Below are 22,555 nucleotides of genomic sequence, written 5' to 3' on the forward strand. Positions count from 1 at the left end.
AAAGATTTTCTAGTTATACAACAAATATGAATGATTTGTCTAAAACAGAACCAATCAATCCTTCAGATGCTATTAAACATACAGACTGGAAAGAAGCTATGACAGAAGAATACCAATCTATTATGAAGAATGATGTTTGAAAAATTGTTCCAAGACCTAAAGGAAAATCTGTTGTTTCTTCCAAGTGGATATTTAAAATAAAGCATGCTGTTGACGGTAGCATTGAAAAATATAAAGCCAGATTTGTAGTCGGAGGATTTTCTCAGAAAGAAGGGATTGATTATGAAGAAACTTTTGCTCTTGTCGCTAGATATACCTTTGTAAGAGCAGTCCTAGCAATTGCAGCATCCAAGGGATGAAAAGTACATTAAATGGATGTAAAAACAACATTCCTAAATGGAAAGATTGCAAAAGAAGTATATTTGGAGCAACTTGAAGGATTTGAAACTCATGAGCCTAACGTTTTTGTTTGCAGGCTCAAGAAAGCTCTCTATGGGCTTAAACAGCTCCAAGGGCTTGGTATGAAAGAATTGATAAGTATCTCACCGGCTTAGGATTCTTCAAGAATGAAGCCGATCCAAATTTATATTATAAAAGCGATAAAGATTATATGGTAATTCTGATACTGTATGTTGATGATTTATTAATAATAGGTGATGATCATCTTATAGATCAATGCAAGAAAGATCTAATTAGAGAGTTCGAGATGAAAGACTTGGGACTCCTTCATTACTTCCTAGGATTGGAAGTACAACATAATTCTGACAGTATCATATTTAATCAAGGGAAGTATACATCAGACATTTTGAAGAGATTTGGAATGTGGAATTGCAAGTCTATGTCTTCTCCAATGGAGACTAATCTACATAAACTTAAAGAAGCAGCAGCAGAATCACCTTCCATAGATTCTACTCTCTACAGACAAATGATTGGGTCCCTTATGTACTTAGTAAATACAAGACCTGATATTTGCTATGCTGTTAATGCCTTAAGCCAGTTTATGTGTGAGCCAAAGGAGATTCACCTAGTTGCAGTGAAATGTCCCTTTCTCTGATTTCCTATGATATTTCAAGCCTCTAATCAGATTTCCAAAATCAAACAACCAATATTACAAAGATCCACCAATTTCTCAATAAACCCCAAATCGGGTATGTCTGAAATAGTGCCAAAAACTTCACAACTTTACATATTCTTAATAAATCTGAAAATGAACATTTTTACAGAAATTTCAGTAGCATAACGGCCTACAAAATGACATTTCCAGATCTGTATAGCATCTACACAACAGCTCACAAACGTAGGACAAAAACTATGCTCATTGGGCTCCCGAAAACAACACAAAAATGCCCGGAAACACCACAAAAACACTAATAAACTATCTCAGAAGTTTAACCACGTCCCAATACATATATTCAACTCTATTTTAACATCTTAAATTCTGAAATACAGCAGCAACTCAAACTGATATGAAATACTCAACCGAAAACATCAAACTCTTACAAAAAACACACCCGAAAACCCACAAATCTGCACTGTTCAGCACAAAGGCAAACTCTGCATGAGCATGCACATGGAATGGCTTCAAACTCCCGTCCTTAGCCTTCCTGGAAACCTGCAAACTCCCGTTTTTGGGTCTCCTTCTCCACAGGTTTGGCAGCCTCTGAAGAACAACAAAGCAATGCACAAAAATCAAGTTCTGGAATGAGCTCAAAATGCCTCCAAACCCCTTAAAAGAGGGCATAACCCTAACTCACATCCAAGAGGGGTTAATAAAACATATTTTAATAATAATTTTCATTTATTAGTCCATTCGCTTCCAAAGATTATCCCCTTTTGCTAAAACTTCACCTTTTTGGGCCTGCCTGCCTTAGCAAAGATTATTATTTTTAATTATTTGAAAAGGGGACATGACATGCAGTTAAACACATTATGAGATACTTACAAGGCACTCTTAATTTTGGACTCAAATATGAGAAGGTTGGCTTAGATATACATGGATTCACTGACTCAGATTGGGGTGGAAGTGTTAAAGATAGGAAAAGTACTTCAGGATGCTGTTTGAGTTTAGGATCAGCAATGATATCTTAGATAATGTGCTAAACAATAGAGTTCTACTGTAAGATCTAGATGAGTTCAAGATCATATTGTGATGTAGACATTGCTATGTCTATAAGTCACAATTTGGATAAAGGAAGAATTTTATTATTCTCTGAGGTTTATCCTATGTTCTGGTAGATCTTAACTCAGGATCATGTTGTGATATAGGAATCCCAATATCTATGAGTCACAGCTTGGATAAATGAAGAACTTAAATTATTCTTCAGATTTATCCTGTATATTGTTATCACTAGTAGCAGTGATTTGTCATATCACAAGTTTAGTAATATGACATTGTATCATGTGTTCTATGATACCATATGCTAAGAAGATTCAGATAGATATAGAGTATCAATTCTTGCTTGTTCATCTTTATTGATGTTGTTAGATATGATATCTCTCAGTATGATTATCAAGTTAAGAGGGAGTGTTAATTCTATAACTTGTTATCATATTGATCTGTTCTTAGATAATATAGATTGATCAAATTTCCTTGATTTATCCTCCTTATGATATCGGCGTCTATCCTTAAAATGCTAGTTTATATTTAAACTAAAACTGCTTTGTGTTAGTGTTAACTAAACCTTTTGTTTTATTGAAAAGGTCGCCGACTTCTAGGGATGAATTAAAGGATGTTTTGGAATGGACATGTCCCTTGTAAAGATATGTCCCTAGATCTCTCTACTTATAGTGGGTATTATTGAAGTCTAAGAGCACACAAGAACAAACATAAGTCTGCTCCTTAGTCAATACTGCCCACATACGATTTGCAGAATTAAAAGACAGAATTCTGAATTATATTTCTAATTCAATTGAAGGCAATACTTTGAAGTTATTCTCAGCAAATCACAAAGGAGAGGAAGAAGATCGAATCTAGTCTATATTCAGTCATAGAATTTGCAGAAACTTTACATTTCCAACACTCCATATGACCAAACTTATTTTTGCAGTTGCACTAAACATATTTCTTCTTTGGGCCTTTTGATGACTGAGCAAAAGGATTTTGCTGAGAAGACTGAAAGATTTGATAGTTGCCTGTGGATTTAGTTGAGAAGGCTTGAGTGTTAGAAGATGAGCTGGTACCACTACCAAATTGTTGTTTCCAACGATCTTGTTATAGAAGCATTTAACAAAGTTCAGAAAATGAAACATCAGAATGAATGGAAGCAATTTTGTGTGTTTTAACAAGGTACTCATAGGAAGATGAGAGAATTTTCAATGTGATCACCACTATGTCTTCTTCCATTATTATCTAGAAGAGCATGTTCTTTAGAAAGAATGCATGGCTTTTGTCCAAGGTTTTATGTAAACCTTTTAGATGGCTTTGAATTTCTGCAGTTGTCTTACTAGAAGGAACTTGCAAGAGCTGATCACCAGTAATAGACAGTTTGATGAGCATGACAACTTCTCGATTCTACTCATCAAGTTTATTGCGCTCTTTTCTTTCACCTACATGATGAGTAGACATGCCCAAAACAATTTTGTCAATGCATTTGTATTCAAAGATGGTCAGGACGTGCTGGTTCCATGTGTCGTAGTTTCTACCATTGAATTTTTGACAGCCTTCCAATAGAATATTGGTCAAGTTAGCCATTGCACACTTTTTGAGGCACAAAAAAATATGTAACTGAGATGGCTGCTGATAACATAGGCAAGTACAAACAAATTTCAATGTGAAGCTGTTGACACAAAATTTGATTTTTCCCCTCATGATATGGATCACCTTGCTTCTATAGAAGGAATTTTTTTGAGTTATTATTTTATCTATATTAGTTTTAGTTTTACTTGTTAGCTTTGTAGATTTTACTGTTTTTGTATGGTTTGCCCATCTAGAATTCATGCGCAAATAATAAGTGGTAGATTATAAACGATTAGAAGCATCAACGGCGTTATTTGTAGTTTATTACAATGTATCTTGGCATGTTTTATTGCAGCTACTTCTCATATTCTGGTTTGGCAGAGCTTGTTAGCAGCTCCATTAGTCGGAAGTATGAAGGTATATTGAGCCTAACTATCCTTTGATTTCTTTCATGTCTACATTTCTAGTATGTACAATATTTGAAACACAAATTCTATTTGATTATTGTAAATGATCCAGGGGCAAATTTGTTTGTTTCTTTTTTAGTTGTTATCTCAATCTTGATTCTCTGTGAGTTGTTTCGAAGGAATTTGCCATATCTATGTAAAATTGCTAAAATACTCTGTACATTATTACCTTTCTCAAGTTTTAAGTAGATTATGCTTTCATTACATCCTTGGCATACAATATTATGCTGAAGTTCTCTTTTTTTTTGTGCCAAGTAGATGAGGATACCTCGGCTGACAATAAGGAGCTACATATTTCAAGGAGCAGGTAAAACTATTCTGATCTCTGGACAAGTAATGGTTCATGTCATCAAACACCATGCTGGATGCACTTTATTATGTATGATGCATGATTTTAAAGCAATTTAACTTTTGGGAATTATTTATTGTCAATGCCTATTAATATTAACCAGACAATCAATGCTAGGTACACTTGATCCTCTATGATTTTAGCATTGACTATATAGAGCCTTGGTTGTGAAAACACAAGTACATTTCCTCGTAACATAAATTAACATTATCTCATCAAAGATGTTAAATTTTTTAAAACACGTGCACATAATAGTAAATTGTTCTCAACCATCAGGTAATGTTTGAATGGGAAAATACATGTTTTAAGTTAATAAATTAGGCACATGTTTAGTAAAGAAGGCACTTATGATAGTGTGTAGTATTTAGACTTTGTTTAGGTTTATTATTGTGATTTGTGCTATTTTTCATATGTACATATTTTTCACCAGATGCCATACCAATCCTTTGCTTGAGAGGACTCTATTCCTATAGCTTTTTTTTGCATGACACGAGGTTGGCTTCTTATTTGAATTTCAGATCATATGTGAGGACCTTTCATATTTCTTAAAAACCATCTTTTCTTCTTTTGGGCGGCCTTAACCATTTGACCATAATTCATCTCTCATATATTCAAGTAAGGGCATGCGACAGATTGATATATCAAAGGAGAGCGCTGCACTTTGATAAACCCTTTGGACAGAAGCGTTGTTTATTATGGAAGCAAAGGCGAGTTCCTTGCCGAGTAAAGAATATGATGGCAAGTTCAAATTTACTTGAAATAGGTAAAGATTAGGTAAATTTAATGGATGTAGTAAGATAAATAAACTGAAATACAGTATTTGTTGCGCAGCAGTAAACAAAGCAAATGGATAGACCTACACTTATCTGTGTTGGAAGTCAGACTTAAGAGTGTTGGAAGCACAGAAAACATGGACTGAGCTGGAGTAATTTTTTTAAAATATTTAGGATTGGTACGATAGTTGATAGTTAGAATCAAGGATTCTATTGTATTTAATGTCTCATTAGATCAAACTAATTAACTATGTCTCTGCTTTATGGTTTATTAACGATTTCATCACATCAATTTACCGTTGGATTTCAAGGGTTTTTATTTAAATGATATAACATCTCAATTTCAGATTGGATTTTGCTTTACAGAAACAATATATCAAATCTTTGTGATCTTTAGGGCTAAATCTAGGGTATTATAAACTTTATACCATGTTTTAGGTGTGTTCAGCCCTAGTTCTTCTGACAATTTACTCATACTTTGGCGTGCAGAGGGTGCATCACAATTTTTTATCACAGACTTGTGCTATTCTTGTTTTTAGCACTTGGTGGTGATTTAGAAGTTTTTCAGACCTTTAGTAGCAAGAAGACACATAAGAAGTTACTTATGCTCAGTTTAAATGCCAAGCTCATATATTGGTTATATTGTTCATTTTGAATGCCAAACTATCTTGATTTGAGAACAGCAGCTTGTATGGTTCTTGTATTTAAGTTTTAGATAATGATTATGATGCTTTCCATTGACATGCAATTGCTATGTGTTGAATGAAACCAATCGGATCAAATATTGCTTGTTTTATTGGTATTGGCAAATCATCGTAAGTATAAACTTTCAATGGGAAAGACACAAAAAAACAGGGGTGTCCATTACAGATGCTCAGACACAGTGGTACCTGCATGGCAAAATCATTCCTTTCCATAATCTCTTGCAATCAAAGTTCCAGCATAGATATGCAAGATTAATTAATAAACATCTTTCTCACTTTTTTTTGGCGGCTATGTATAGTATTTTAAAAAGGCATTGAGTACTTTAGCTGAGCAAAACTTGACTACATGTTTCTTTTTTTTCTGAGTTAAAAACAACAGTCTGGTTAAAAAGGTAAAGGAGTTTGTTTGCATGTATTCCGACTTGTGCCTCTTGTCACATAGGCAAGTTGAGTACAAGGAGGGGCACTGAGGAAATGGGATGTAAGCTCTAAGTGTGCCAACTTGAATTGTTTTATTGCATGACTTGCTTCAGTTTGTTTAGAGGATGAGGCAGCTTTGACATAGGACACATGGAGTGGGAGTGGTGCTGCAGCTGTTTGTTGTCAATATGAAGACTGCTGACTTTAATTTGGAAATGATATGACATTTGAGTTTCAATCATCAGTTATCATTATCACTATCACTGTGTTTATTTGTGTATATATTTTTTTCCAAATTATAGTTAATTTACTATGTTTTGCATGGCTGGGCCCAGCCTCAGTTAGAACCTTAACTACAGTTAAAAGGTAAAATTACGGATCACCAAAGCCAGAGATGTGTAGGTTGTGTTCCTTCATGTAGAGGTTGCCAATCTCCTTTTGACTAGACAAGTCTACTCACATTAACTTAGCTACTCACCAACTGCTCTGCTTTATTTCTTTTTAACTTTTTGAACAATGCGCAACTTGCAAAAATATAAATAGGACTTTCCATATGAACGAATTTACTATTATTGCTAGTAAACTGAACACTAAAAGAAGCAGGAAACTTTCTTTTGGTTACTCTGGCTTTTGAAAATAAATATTTCTCTTTAAAGATCTTTTAAATGCTCTATCTTCTCTTACTGCATGAACAGTTGCTTTATTACGAAATCAGAAATGTTTCAACTGATCATTCATTCATATTCTGCAGTTCTCCCATGGTTATAGAGAACGTGTATAAATTCCTGTCATGTATTCCTCCTCCATCTGAAGAGGATATGGAAGAATCAGAGGAAGAGATGTGGAGTAATTTTAATGGTTTGTGCTCTTTTCTTGGTTCTGTATGTTTTGTCATTAAGATTCATTTCTCACTCAACTGTATTCGTTTTTTCAATTTTGAGCCGTAATACCTATAATCTTGTTTTTTTGTTATTTATTTTTGATTACTGAAAGGCACGTAGGAAGCATATTTCAGTTAAAATTGAAACTTGGTTATGAAAATCCTGCTAAGATAAGATAGGATAAGATAAACTTATCAATGTCCAACAAGAGACTACAAAGAGGGTCTAAGGGACTGCAAAAGTACAATACAATAACAGTCAGCTGCGGGAACACCAAAGGGTTCCCAGGAAAAGAGCATAACAAAGCAAACCTCAAACGGAGGAGTGGGGGCAAAAACTAGCAACATGCTAATCTCTGTCCGCCATTGTGAAGAAGTCCAGGACCAAAGGGTAGGGTCGGGTGTGAGGAGAGGCCCTGAACTATCTCTGAGAGCCAATGGAAATGGAGGGCCGTTGCCGAGCAGAGCTCCTGTGAGATCGCGTGGACCTAGAGTGACTAGGAGTAGAGGGACTGAGCGTCTGCCTGGTGTATCCCTAGCTGGAGAGACCACAGAGGAAAATGAGGTAATGAGCTGATCTGTGGACTGTCTTGACAGTACCTGAAGTTGCACAGTGTGGTCCAGAAGCCTTGTGGCCTCCTAGAGATATACGCAAGGCATCTTTGATCTATGTAACTGAAAAAGGAGGTGAGAGACCAACATTCCCTGAAAAGACAGTAGAACCTCCCTCTGATTTCATAGTAGATGGGGCTAAAGAATATTTAGTTTTACATTTCTGGATTAATTTGTTATATACATTTCTTGAAGAGATGTGAAGCAGTTGTAATGGTTAGTAGTTAACTACCCAGCTTTTTCAAACAACCTATCTAGCTACCTATAATTCCTCCCCACCACTAAATTTTTTTGGGGTACTTTTTCAACATTTGGCATTATACTTGATTTGTTTATTTTTCCTTAAATTGTTTTCGTGTCATTTAAGTGTGGGCATACTGCATATTTCAGTTAAAATAAAAGCTTTATATGAAAGCTGCTGAAGTATATGCAGTTTGCCTGCTTGATTGTTATTGAAATCGCTTAAGTTGATATTTACACATCTATGCTGAGGACTAAGGCTTCTGTATTATCCGTAAACAGCGAACTTATGGCTGATTTAGTGAGTGGTTTGAATTGTTATGGTTTGGAGTTGATCAAAATCTAGACAAGAGACTGGATGTGATGCCAGAAAGTGGTGTGCTTTGCACAGCTTTCAGTAATTTGGACAAATGCAAGCCTTATCAAATAAGGAAAAATGAATGTCTGTTTATTCAAATTTGTTTACATATAAGGAAAAAGTAATGAGTGCTTCTGTCTTTAGATTTTCTTATTGTCATGTCTTCTTGCCTAGACTCTACAATCTGCACTAATAGTGTAGCAGGATTGGAACATGCTTTCACAAAGTTTAAAACAGAAATGGTAACAAAATTGAAAGAACCATTGTCAGTTTTTCTAAATTCACCTGGTTAGTCTGGTCCTGTATGATTTAAACGTACTCTGACCAGGTTTGAAAAGGGATAACATGCAAGAGATGTAATGGCACAAGCAAAAGTTTGAAACCAATTTGTGAACTTTATTAGTATTAGATTTGTTAATGTGGGTTTTATGGATGGGATTCAATAGGTCTTAAGTTTTGAGAAAGTTCTCTTCAGATGAAAGTACTATTTCAAGTTTAATTTCACAACAGTGCTTTGTATATTGCCCAATATACCATTATTGAACTCAATAGCTTTAATTTTTGTTTTTCACCGATTTGAATAGTTGCAGATTTAATGTTATGCCTATGCCCATTCCCACCTGGAGTGGCCATATTGAAGACGAATTAGTAATGCTTATTTATGATTATGAGTTATTGCAATTTTTTTGGACAGCTACGAATATTCCAGTTATCAGAACATTTCTGCAATTATCTAGCTATTTAGTCAATAGTAGAACAATTGCTGAGTTAGCTGTTTGGTTCGCTTCAGTTATGCAAATGAGGCTTTTTGTTGGCATGATTGCTAAGCTGAGTAGAGTTGTTGGCATTGATATCAAGTTCAACCAAGTCAAGTGCATTGTCAGTGGGGTAGCTAGATGCTATTGAAGATAGTCAGCATATTCATGGCAATGTTGGTATGTGATTGGTGCAGAAGCGACAGTGTGCAAAGTATTGTGTTCAGCCAAGAGAGGTTTGGAGAGCTATGCTTAAAGACGTTTTAGATTTGATGTTACTAAGGTATGTCAGCTCATGTATCAGATGATTGTTGAATTGGAAGGTGGTCTGAACGAGTTGGTTGATGGATCTCAAAGTGCATTCCTTATGTTAATGGTTTGTTTTCTTGAAGGCTTAATGCAGAAAAGATGATCAGAGTTATATGTTTAAAAGTTTACTATGCAAATATCTAATCATGTTACTTTGATGGGAGCTGGTCAGACAACAACAACAAAGTGTAGAGACATCTAAAATTAATGTTTAATATTCTCTAAGTATGATCAAGTTGATTAGTTTTTGAATACAAATGACTATTTAAGATTGGTTGGTAAGCAAAGGAGTTGGATGTTGAAGGGTTTTGTTTATTAATCAAAAGTAACATGTGGAGTAGTTGTGTTGGATACAATAGTCGTAAACATCACATTGGAAACTACCTTCAATGATTAAAGATATATCCATGTTTGAAGGATGATGGTAGTGGATACTAGTTGGTTGCAAATGGTTTTGCAACCTGTTTATGGAATAGGAAGATGTAATAATTTTTTGTCTTTTTAGGTGTTGAGGAGAATTAAGTTTATGGAATAGGAGGATGTAATATTTGCACAAATGCATTTCATGAGAGCTAGCTGAGATAGGTGTGTTGAAAGGAAGATAATGTTTATAATGCAATAATGTCATGCCCACTAATTAGACTGTTCAACAACTGGTAGAGGGTTGACCTATCATGCAAGTTCTTGTAGGTCAACAATTTGGTTAGGGGACTCAATTTGAGGGTATAAGGCTTTCCAGGGGCCGTGTGAGCCATTTTGGGCTTTTAGATGGTAGTTCATACATTTTAGGGAGGTCTTCTATTTTTTAGGGACAACTAATAGTTGATTGGATGATCACCTAGGCGACCATGAGTAGAACATGATCTTTGTGAGCAATTTTAGGCATTTAGAGAGGTTCCTTTTTTGTAGGGCGAGTCCCTACTTTTTAGGAGCTATTAGTTGGCTTGCAAGACTAAGGTAGCATCAGTGATCGTAGGGCTTTAGTTTGAATTTAGTTCCCAATCTAGATTTGCCTTTTATGAATAATTTGCAAAATATGTTAATATTTCCTAAATTGGTACTGAATAAATTAATATTAAAGTAACTTCATAAAGTCACTTTAAAATATAATAAGTTATAATAAAATGTGGGCCGCTTTCCTAGGTGAATGAGTATAAATTGTTTTAATAAATGGGGGAACCAATATAATGATAAAATAACATGCCTAAGGGGTCAAATTTTAGAAGGCATATTTTAATTTAAAATAATAAATTATGAAAATCTCTAGGCCAATTGAATGGGAAGAAGAGGAAATAAAATAGAGTTGGTGAATTTCATTGGTGAATTTCATTTCTCATAATTCATGCTATTATTTTATCCCAAACATGGTTGTTGGAGCTTTGATCATAGTGTTTTACAATAGATATGACCCACAAGACCGAAACCTCTCGCCTCATGCCTTTCTTGGAATTCAATCAATGTGCGAGCTAATAACCTTGGAAGGCTTATCGAAAGATCATGCACATGAGTGCTCACTATGAGTTCATTGTGTACTGCATCAGTCGAGACCACCCTCTCTCAAGCCTCTTGCTATACATACTCATCAATCAAGATGTCCCACATTTGAACCAAATCCTCTGTCAAATTGTCTTCTTGAGTCTCTTCCCTATTATCTTGAATGTCATTGTCAGTGATCAATACTTGCTAATAAAAGGTATGACCAATTCTTTTGCCATCCCACCTTTTTGTACATCCTCAGACCTCTAGATTTGAACTTGACAATGATGCCAAAATGTTTAGTCCCTATAGGTTATGATTAATTTCTTTATACAGAGTATGCATGAATATTCATTCACACAATAGCGTAAGAAACATAATAAACTAGAATAGACACCATACACAATATTGGCAAAAAGATAAGCTTTTTTTATTGCATGTAATATCATATTAATTGTAACATCCTTGGGGCCAAATTACATTTATAAAGTAGTCGAAAGTTAATTGAGAATACCAACTATCGGTTCCTTCAACTACCTTAGAACTGTCATTACATTGTCATTACTAATCAAAATATAAAACATGAAGTATTATTCAGACTAACTAAATTGTGGCTAACAACGCTGGTGACACAACTAGATAGGAGTTGGAGGGTACCTCTTTGAGGGTCATGAAGGAAACAATACTTTACGTATGAAGAGTCTGCAGGCGAGTTAGAGGGAGATGCCTTGGATGGAGCCAAGGGTATTTTAGGAGTCGCATCATCAGATACCCCATCATTAGGCTGTGTTGTGCCATTGGGTACCCATACACCATTGGGTGGTTTCACACCTTTGGGTTATGCACCATCAAGTACCTCTACACCATCGTTTGGTGTCACACCTTCAAGTAGACTTGCACCAGTAGGTATGCAAGTGGCCTTTGGTCTAGCTCTATACCATGTTGGCAGTTGGTTCCACCTACTACTTTAGGTGTGATTGTGAAAGTCATACATGTGCTAGGGTTTGGGCAGTCGTCGACACCACCCACCCTATCACATAGTGTGAGTAGAGCAGTTGAGGCTATAGAGTAGCCAGTAGTTGTGGACATGAGCAATCAATAGTTTGTTAGGAGATGCCCGGAGATGCGGTAGTTGAGTTGGAGACCTTGAATGCGACCATGGATGCTTGACCAAAATGCTATTAGGTGACTCCCATGACACCCTTTGGACCTGCACCTGTTTTATCATTGTTGTCATAGCATGACATTGTTGATATTGTTGATTTAGACAAAGGGAATACCCATATGAGGGAGTTGGAGTTCGACCCTCCGCATGACATGGTTGGATAGGAAGAGGGGTTAGGATAGGACATCTGCACACATTCAATACATGGTACTGTTGTAGGGATAATTAGTTGTTAGTTGTCAAGGAGTCAACGGTTGGCCAATGGTTGCCAAGGGCTGGCACTTGCAGCTGGTTGACACCCTTATATATAGCATTGTGCTTATCTTTGAGGGGTGTGATTATGATGATATGTTGGTGTAATACTATTGTTGTGACAGTTCTCGAGATACATTGTAGTTATGTGACTAATGAAATTATTTCTATGAGTTATCTACACATTGTGCATATTTGTACTGTTATATTTTACTTGCATTATGCTATGCTCTGAACACTACCCTATGTGACAAATAGGTTTTAGGAAAACCCCAAAGCCTTTGAACTCAATGTAGTACTTGATATTGTTAGTCTTGCAAAAAATTACATGGATTCACACCATGTCCTTTTTTTCAAAAGAGGATGTGATGTTACCATTTCCAAATAGTATAACATAATATATATTATTAATGGATCATATAAAAATAATAGTATAATATTTACTTATGTAATAATAATTAGCAATAAATAACAATAATATACTATGAAAAATGTAATAATCAATATAATAATAACTAACTATATAATATAATTGATAAAATATAATATAATGTTATATATAAATGAATATAACAATATAATTAATATGATTAGTGGAACAACAATTAATAATAAACAATAAATAGATGAAATAATAATATATTGTCAACTATTATTAGTATAACAAAATATATTATTCATAAAATTTCAAAGAGCATGACCTTTGGAAATGGGAGCTATATACCGTGAACACACAGAGTTAAATGTGAAAGAGGGGGGACAAGCAGATTTAATCAAGGTTATTGCTAGTCAATGTAGATACATTTAATAGCAAAGTTGTCTGAATGAATCCATTAACAATGTTGAAATATTGACAAGTCGGCCATATAACAAAGCATTAAGAAGTGGCTTAGTCGAAGACAAAAATAGAAATTAAGGAAAGGTGCGATTAGCATCATAAACTGATATGCATGATTAGTGGGGAAGGAGTGAGCATGGGTAGAACAATGATTTGTGGAAGGCTGGCTAATAACATTCCAACGTAGACTTATAATATGAAGAGACCCTTGCATGACAGCCATTTAATTGTTGGAACTTAAAGTCACATGGAAGACATCAATATGAAAAGAATTACATGCTGATAAATAACGAAGAACATGCAAACTCACATATCACTTAATGACAGACATGGAAGTGAGTACATGTCTTAACTAACTCAACCAAGATATTCGAACAGAAGAATGAGCAGCACGACTTACAAGGTTCGTTGAACATTCCTTGTGCTATGATAATGCTAACGAATAGAATAACAATTACATGAAGAGGCATGATTAAGGATGAAGAAAAGGATTGCGTTCTTGAAGATTATTGTGTTATGAGTAGGCACAAGCAACGATTATCAGATCCCTTGTGGATGTGGTTTGATTAAATACTAGGACATGGATCAGTGCTTGTAAAGTAGTTAGTATTGTAATAGGATGATGGTAGAGGAGGTGTCCCATTGCTTATGAGACGCGACAAATTAAAAAGATATTAGAAGACATTCAATTTAATTTTGGAAACCATCATGGGAACATTTATCTCTTAACACTTTCAGATTAGCATGGTATAGGAGATTAAATGTACCATTAGTATCAATTAGAATTAGCTTCAGCCTGTTAAGTAACATGGATCGTTTTCTGCAAATGTACTAACATTGCCAATGTGATTGATGATTTCCAAATGTAGATTTGAAAATTCATAAATATGAGAGGTGAAGAGACATGTCTCTATAGTTAATCATCATTAGTTAATATATTAATAATATAAATAACCATATGTATAACTCATCTTTAAGCATATATGTAATGTGTTATAATATTATTATATAATAATATATAATATATTATTATATTATTATATAATAATATATAATATATTATTATATTATTATATAATAATATATAATGTATAACATATATAATATATATTATATTACATATATAATATATATTGTATATATAAGATATTTATCTTAAAGATGATTTACCATCAACATGGTATCTCATGATAAAATCAATCCGATAGAAGCTACAACCTTAACACTCTTAGCTAGGGAGGAATTATAGAACACATTATGCTCTCAAGAATAAGAAGAGATATCGTCTTAGTATGATATTCAATTCACTATGAGGCTAAATTTCTCACCTTTCATAACACACAATTGAAGCAATTTTCATAACTTTAAAAACACCACCTTAAGTGTGGTCTACATGGTGTCAAATAAGATCCGGCCCAAAGAACCATAACAAGTTGGTTATTGTGGTGTCTGACAAAATCTGGCCCAAAGAACCATGATAATAGGTCTACCATTTATAAGATCACCACCTTACATTGGTTACCGTTTGTTTGTTCGTTATCATGATTTCCAGTACTTTGGGACAACAATTTAATGAAGTCTGTCATGATAACAGCTCTACCATTTATAAGATCGTCATCTTATAATGGTTACCTTCTGTTTATATATGTCAATGAAAGATTGTCACCTTTCATTACATATCATAACAACATTATGTAGTAACTTACATGATATCCACCATGAACCACCATGAACCACCATAGCTGTTACTAGAGGGTGGAACAAGGATTTTCACCTCAGATTTCTCTCTTATAGAAGAGAGCACATTACAAGGAATTTCACTTGGAACTTCTCCTCATAAAGAAGATATCATCCACAAGGGAAGGAATCTCAAAATTTCTTCTTCTGAATAATGATCTTGGGAAGTCAGATCCTATAGTTACTTTGTTAGAAACTCTCTTCACCCAAGGATGCATATCGAACTCATTTTGAATCTTATATTAATCTTTTGATTTTCTAGTGATAAATCAATACTTCCTCATGATGCACTCAAGAGTAGGCCCATCAAAATCATGCAATCACACACATGTATTTTTAGACTCCCTCCGAGTATTAATCTTCTAAGCTCTTGTGTTACCTTCGAAGAAGTGTCATACTCCCTCTTAATGTAGAAGGATACTCATAATCTCAATCATTAAAGATATTCACTTCAAGATCCTCACTTTATCCTGATCATCAAATGACTAATGAATTCTCGTCTATACAATATTTGATAGCATGTGTAAAGTACCAACCTTCTTTTCCCACAAGAACATCCTCAGGCGAGTACTTATCTGCCCATGAGGGTCATGGAACATCTCCTTACTAAAGATGGTTCAAGTGGGAATGAAACATTGGTTATTATTCCCCCCACAATATAAAATTCCTGCTCTTATATCTTTGAACACTTTTGCATCACACCAAATTTGACGACTTCTTTCTAAGTTCCAACTTGCTCTTTTCATTCATTAAAGCTCCAAACATTCATTAAGCTTAATAGTAGAAGCAAACATGTCCTTCCATTTTCTTAAACTCATCCACGATTCTTAATCTCCCTCTTTTTCTTGCAAGAACATTCTTGGAAGAAAGATCAAGGCAAAATAGCTCCTACAACACAATTATATTTCTCATTAATATTATCATGATTCACATTGTAACTCATATTAATCATTATATAGTTTCCAATATAGTATAGATCAAATCAATAAAAAATTATAATGAATATTTAAATATATACATATATTTAATATATATATTTTAATCTACACTTTCAATATATTATTTCCATAAAGAGAAAGTACAAATAATAATTAGCATACCTTATCAGGCCCCATTGTCCATTACCTTAGTATGGGCCTTTTAAATACAACTTTACCTTTATAAATGAGGCTCAACACTAGATGTTGTCTCACTAGTGCTATTACCATTAAAGTTACAAAACGAAGGTCATCAATACAAGATTTTCAAGTCCTAACTCAATGAGATATTGCGCCATTCTTATCTCCCATGTTGAGTTCAGAGGTTTAACGTGACATTCACAACACGTGTTTTAATACTTCAGAATGTAAAACATCATACATGATTGTCTTCTACAATTTGTAGTAACCCGCTGATCAAAGCACACTTGACACTTTTAAATTGATGTACCCTCCATTTCGTTGCATAGCTATTTTCTTCCTTCTTAGTCGATACCTAATGAAGATTCTAAATCCTTGTCAAGATTAAAAATTCTTCTTGTCTTATTTAACTTTTAATTGACTTCCCACATGTATGGGGTTTTGACTTATCAAATTCTTCTTATATTTTCTTTTTGTGGGTCCTTCCACGTGGGAGACATTTCTTCATCACTTGCCACAATAGTAGTATGTGGTAACAAATTCTTATTCGTTAGGGTTTGAATTCGAGTCATTCACTCATATATATATATATATATATATATATATATAGCTTTCATTGATTAATGTCCATTTATTCCATTATTTGCTACAAATGTATTCAAACTCTCCATTAGGGTATAATCGTTGTCTTTTTTCTTCTCATTTTCTTACCCTTGTTGAGAATATACTTTATTTGCTCATCTTAAATATGATTTACTGTTGAATATGAATTATTATAATTTTGAATCAATCGTTGCTGAGATTATAGTAATTAAAATATCTAAACTCCATTTGCAATGTATACCCTTCCGTAAATGCTTCTATTATGGTCATCACATATTAATTTTGAACTTCTGCTGTAATCGTTTGCAGTGGCTCCTTCTGCTAACACACTCGACATGTTTCTACAGGCTCACTATCTTTGTTTTGTTTTGAATATCTAATATTGTGTAGCGTGGGAGACACATCACTGACAACCCCAAGGAACAAAATGTTGTATATCATCTATGACTGGTATCGTAGTTCTCCTATCACTACTATATCTCCGCTAGCAAATAAGACTGGAAAGGCACCGACAAGTATGTAGGGAGTTAATGTGGCATTTGTATGGCATAGGTTGAATCTTCCAAATATTTGAAGGCTTATATATGCTCCATGTCACCATTGACCCTTATTAAATTGAATTTATTTTAATTGCTGACTTCATATGCTCTCGATATGACATAGGATTTGTTCTTTGCTTCCTTGTTGTGAAATTCATGTCTGTCATTCGACACTCAAGGTTACGTTTCTCTTACAACCCTATTATCGATTACCTCTTCTATGTTTTAATTCCTGAGTCACGTCCTATATCTAATTAAACTCTTGGTGGCACTGTATATCTCATTACAATTTTTTTTTTGTTTCTTCAAACATCGTAGGCTCTAACTTTGTTTGATCCTTTGTTGACCTTTATTTTCACACTTGTAGTTTGGCTCTGATACCATGTTAAGTAACATGGATCGTTTTCTGCAAATGTACTAACATTGCCAATGTGATTGATGATTTCCAAATGGAGATTTGAAGACTCATAAATATGAGAGGAGACATGTCTCATGAAGAGACATGTCTCTATAGTTAATCATCATTAGATAATATATTAATAATATAAATAACCATATGTATAATTCATCTTTAAGCATATATGTAATATGTTATTATATGATTATATAATAATATATAATATATTATTATATTATTATTATTATATAATGTAATATATATAATAGATATTATATTACATATATAATATATATTATATATATAAGATATTTATCTTAAAGATGATTTACCATCAACAAGGTATCTCATGATAAAATCAATCCGACAAAAGCTATAACCTTAGCACAACCTACTTTAGAAATAAAAAATTAATCATTTAGAACTCTAAATTTTATTTTACTTATTGATTCTACCAAATTATAAAGTCAAAAACAAAATTTAAATTTATGAATCTTGGGGGCAAAATGAAGAATCATCATAAATTCTTCATTTTGGCCTTAAGATTCATCGTAAATTAAAATTCTTATTTAGAACATGAAACAACAAAATTTAAAAAAGAAAACATCAAAACATTCAACATTTTAACAAAAAAAAACAAACCATTTGAACTAGGGAACTTTAGGCCCATACCATTATGTAACACCATCTATAATACTTTCTAAAGCATTAGCAAATAGGATGAAAATAGTATTACCAAAACTAATTTCTGAAGCACAAACTGGTTTTGTTCCGAGTAGGTCAATCTTTGATGGTATAATTATTATCCATGAACTAATACATTCAACTCAAATCAATAAGGAATTGTGTATGCTAATGAAGTTAGACATTCACAAGGCTTATGATAAAGCAGATTGAAGATTTTTATGTAAAACTATGGAAGCCTTTGGCTTCTCACACCAATGGATCAATTTAATATATAACTGTATCTCAACTCCCAAAATCTCCTTTCCTCTTTATCATAATAGCTGAAGCATTTGACAGAGCCATAAATAAGGCTCAATCAGATGGAAAAATTAGAGGAATCACAGTAACAAAGGAAGTATAATAACTCATCAACAATTCATAGATGATACTATCCTTCTGCGAGAAAGTACGATGGAAGAGGCCTATAACTTTAAACAAATAATTAAAATTTATATGGAAGCATCAGGACAAAAAGTGAATTCTGGTAAATCAAAGATTTTCTTTCTCAATACTCCTCCTGGAATAGAAAGAAATGTTTGAATAGAATGGGATACAGAAAAGGAACTATTCCTTGTAAATATCTTGGCATTCAATTGGAAAAAGGTACCAAAGAAAGTAAAACTTGGAATCTTATATCAGAAAAACTAGACAAAAAGATCGAAAGTTGGAAAGAGAAATGGCTAACTAAAGTTGGAAGAAGGACCATGATTAAAACAATTTTATCATTCATTCCAATATACTAGATATCATGTCTTCCCCTCTGCAAGGGAGTAAAAAGAAACTTAGACGTAGCACGGGGAGTAGAATGTCCCTGCCTGATGAGTTCATGACGTGGTCTAACAGATCTGGTGTGTCCCGATGTGGGTGTGTTCGACAGCCGCTTCATGCCCCTAAAGGGTGATAAGGGTGGGAAGAAGGCGGTGATGAGCTGATCCGGAGCTTGGCTTTGATGAAACATGAGCTCTAAAGTGTGGTCACAGAGTTGCAAAGTGTCCTGAAGGTAAAGCTAAACATTGTTGGTCAGGGTAGCTAAAGAAAGCTGATAGAGATCTGTAGTCTTTGAATAGGCAGTAAAACCTGCCTTTGATCTCATTGTAGATGGGACATCTAAAGATGAAATGGATCTCCGTCTCAGTCTCAGATAAAGTGCAAAGGCGGCAGATTTGATCGTCTCTGGCCAGAAGAACTTATTTGTTTAAAGTTACAGGCCTCTTGCATCGTACTTTCTCCTGGAAGGATAGTATCATTTGTGAATTGTTAATGAGTTATTTTAGGGATTTCCTCTGTTACTGTGATTCCTCTAATTTTTCCATTTGATTGAGCCTTATTTATGGTTCTGCCAAATGCTTTAGCTATTATGATAAAGAGGAAAGGAGATTTTGGGAGTTGAGTTACAGTTATATGTTAAAAATCTCCAATCTACTTTATCTTAAGCCTTGTGAATGTCTAACTTCATTAGCATATTGCGTTATCAGACGGATCACCACTTGGCCAGAGATGATCAGATTTGCCATCTTTGCACTTTATCTGAGACGGAGACGGAGATCTATTTCATCTTTAAATGTACCATCTACTAAGAGATCAGAGGCAAGTTTCATTGCCTATTTAGAGTCTGTAGATCTCTGTTGGCTTTCTTTAGCTACCTCGACTAGCGATGTTTAGCTCTTTACCTTCGGGAGACTTTGCAACTCCGTGACCACACTTTACAGCTCATGTTTCCTCAGAGCCAGGCTTTGGATCAGCTCATCACCGCCTTCTTCCCGCCCTTGTCACCCTCTAGGGGCATGAAGCGGCCGCTAGACACACCTGCATTGGGACACACTAGATCTGTTAGACCATGTCATGGAGTCATCAAGCAGCGACATTCTACTCCCCGTGCTACTCGGATTCGGGCTTGGGCTCGAGTTCGAGTCCCTGGTCTTCTAGGGTCTTATCCTTCAGTGATGGATTTCTTTGTACTGAGAAAGGATATTTAATCCTTCTCTCATTTGGTCATTCTTGTTTCCTCTCTTTGTTTTGTTGCTCGTTTTTTCTTGGAGACCGTTTGGTATTCTTGCTGGGTTGATTCTCCTCTTTGTTGTATCTTCTAGTCCCTTGGACCGTTTTGTTGGTCTTTTATCGGACATTAATATCATTATCTTATCTTATTTGGCAAGGCACTGAAGAGAAGTAAGAAGCAATGATCAAATGGGAAAATATATGCAGACCTAAAGAATACAAAGGTCTAGACATAAAGAAATGGAGCTAGCAAAATGAAGCTCTAGGAGGAGATGTATCAAGATCACAATAGAAAATGGGCAAAATTTTTATTTCACAAATATTTGAATAGCTCAGATCCTTTATCTTTGTTTCTAACTAGAAACCCACCTAAAGGATCAAGAACCTAGAATTTCATCTTGCACTGTCATCCCCTTATATCTAGTTATCTTACTTGGGACATTGACTAAGGTGAGGATGCTCTATTTTGGAAAAATTCATGGGATGGGCTTCCTCCTCTTGATAGCCTTAACTTGCCTGCTAATATAAAAAATACTCTAATAAATCTTTGGGGTTATCATGTTAGCAACTACAAACAAATTCTTAATGATGACCAACATGGAGGTTGGAAATAGAAATTGATTGAAGAAACAAATCTGTCAACTTAGGAAAAACAAATTAATGAACGATTTCTTGAAAATAGAGAACTTAATCACAAATCTAGGAGACATAAATTAATATGGGGTGCCTCAAAGAGTGGGAAATATAGTTATAAAAGAGGATATGAAATGACAATTAACTCTCATCAATGGGAAAAGATAGATATTCCCCTCAATCTTTTTTGGGACGCAACGTATCATCCCAAGGCAGGAATCTTTCTTTGGGCTGCTTTGCAAAAGGGAATCCTTATGGCTGATAGGTTTACTAAGATGGTCTTTGAGGGGCCCTCTAGATGTTCTTTATGTGAAAATGAATTTGAGATGGCTGAGCATTTATTGTTACTTTGCCCCTTTGCTAGAAAATGTTGGGAATTGTTATGTCAAAAGCTTAACTGGTCAACAACCTTTCTTGTCAACATTAGGAATTTTCTTAATAGTTGGCCCAAACATGGGAATTCCAAGGTTTACAGTAATTTATGGAAAATTTCTCCATCCATGCTTCTATGGGGAATATGGAAGGAGAGGAATAGAAGAACTTTTGCAAACAAAAGTCTGGACTTAACCTCTTTCTCAATAAAGTGGAAGCATGTATTATAGAGGTAGAAAATAATAACCTCATAAATTCTCATAAGGAAGAAGGTTCCTTCTCTGAGTGGGATGCAAAAATGTGCAAAAAATGGTTTAGGCCTATTAACCCACCTTTGATCTATTCAAAAGAAAACAACCAAGCCAGGACAGATTGCAAATGGGAACCCTGTCTAGTAGGTTGGGCAAACCATAATTTTGATGGGGCTTCAAGAGGCAATCCAGGGTTCTGTTGGATTAGGACGTATTATACATTCTGACAAAGGTTCTTGGATTATTAAACGTTCTAAGCCCTTAGGGGTACTCTGTAATAATCTAGCAGAATTAGAGGCCTTGATCGATAGTCTAAAACTTAGCTTGGAAATGGACATTAGAAAGTTAGCCATTGAAGGGGATTCACAAATTATTCTAAACGCATTAAGGAAAAGAAATACTCTTAATTGGATATTAAACTCTAAACTTCAATACACATTAAAGATGGTCGAGCAATTTGAAGGAATTAGTATTAAACATATATACCGAGAAGGAAATAAAGTAGCATATTTATATTAGCCAACAAAGGAGCAGATGGTGAGGATTCTCTCCTAAAAAATATAATTTAGTTATTCTAAATTTATAACCTTAAAATAATAATCAAAGATACATTTATTAATCAATTCAAAAATCTACTATTTAGCTACAAGAATACATTCGACAGTTGCTTTTCCTTAATCAGTCACCAAACTAAGATATTTGTCAAGGATAGGTCATATATACCAAGACATAATTAAGGACAGCAAAAATGTTTTAATAAGGATACAACAAAGATTATAGTTATAGTCATTTTTTAATCTTAAATATTATATGTTTTTGATGTCTTGTTAAAACACTTTCTTTGATAGTTTAAGGGTGATCTTATACAATCAAATGTTTCAATTCCTTAATCTAACAACGATCTTGG

The 22,555-nt window shown here is 34.4% G+C and overlaps 1 protein-coding gene across 4 annotated transcripts in view; it reads left to right on the top strand.

Annotated features, from left to right (window-relative positions):
* Positions 1-22,555, top strand: part of EMB2762 (CCAAT-binding factor) — a 277,094-nt gene that overhangs the window by 50,759 nt on the left and 203,780 nt on the right. For all 4 annotated transcript variants that reach the window (XM_089832810.1, XM_089832811.1, XM_089832808.1 and 1 more), the window contains exons 4-6: positions 4,032-4,093; positions 4,402-4,450; positions 7,141-7,247. In XM_089832810.1, the coding sequence (XP_089688936.1) occupies positions 4,032-4,093; positions 4,402-4,450; positions 7,141-7,247 (218 nt within the window). The remainder of the gene's footprint in view (positions 1-4,031; positions 4,094-4,401; positions 4,451-7,140; positions 7,248-22,555) is intronic.

The sequence above is a fragment of the Cupressus sempervirens genome, chromosome 5 (assembly GCF_028749045.1).
Source record: "Cupressus sempervirens isolate cs-2001-9-10 chromosome 5, ASM2874904v1, whole genome shotgun sequence".
NCBI lineage: Eukaryota > Viridiplantae > Streptophyta > Pinopsida > Cupressales > Cupressaceae > Cupressus > Cupressus sempervirens.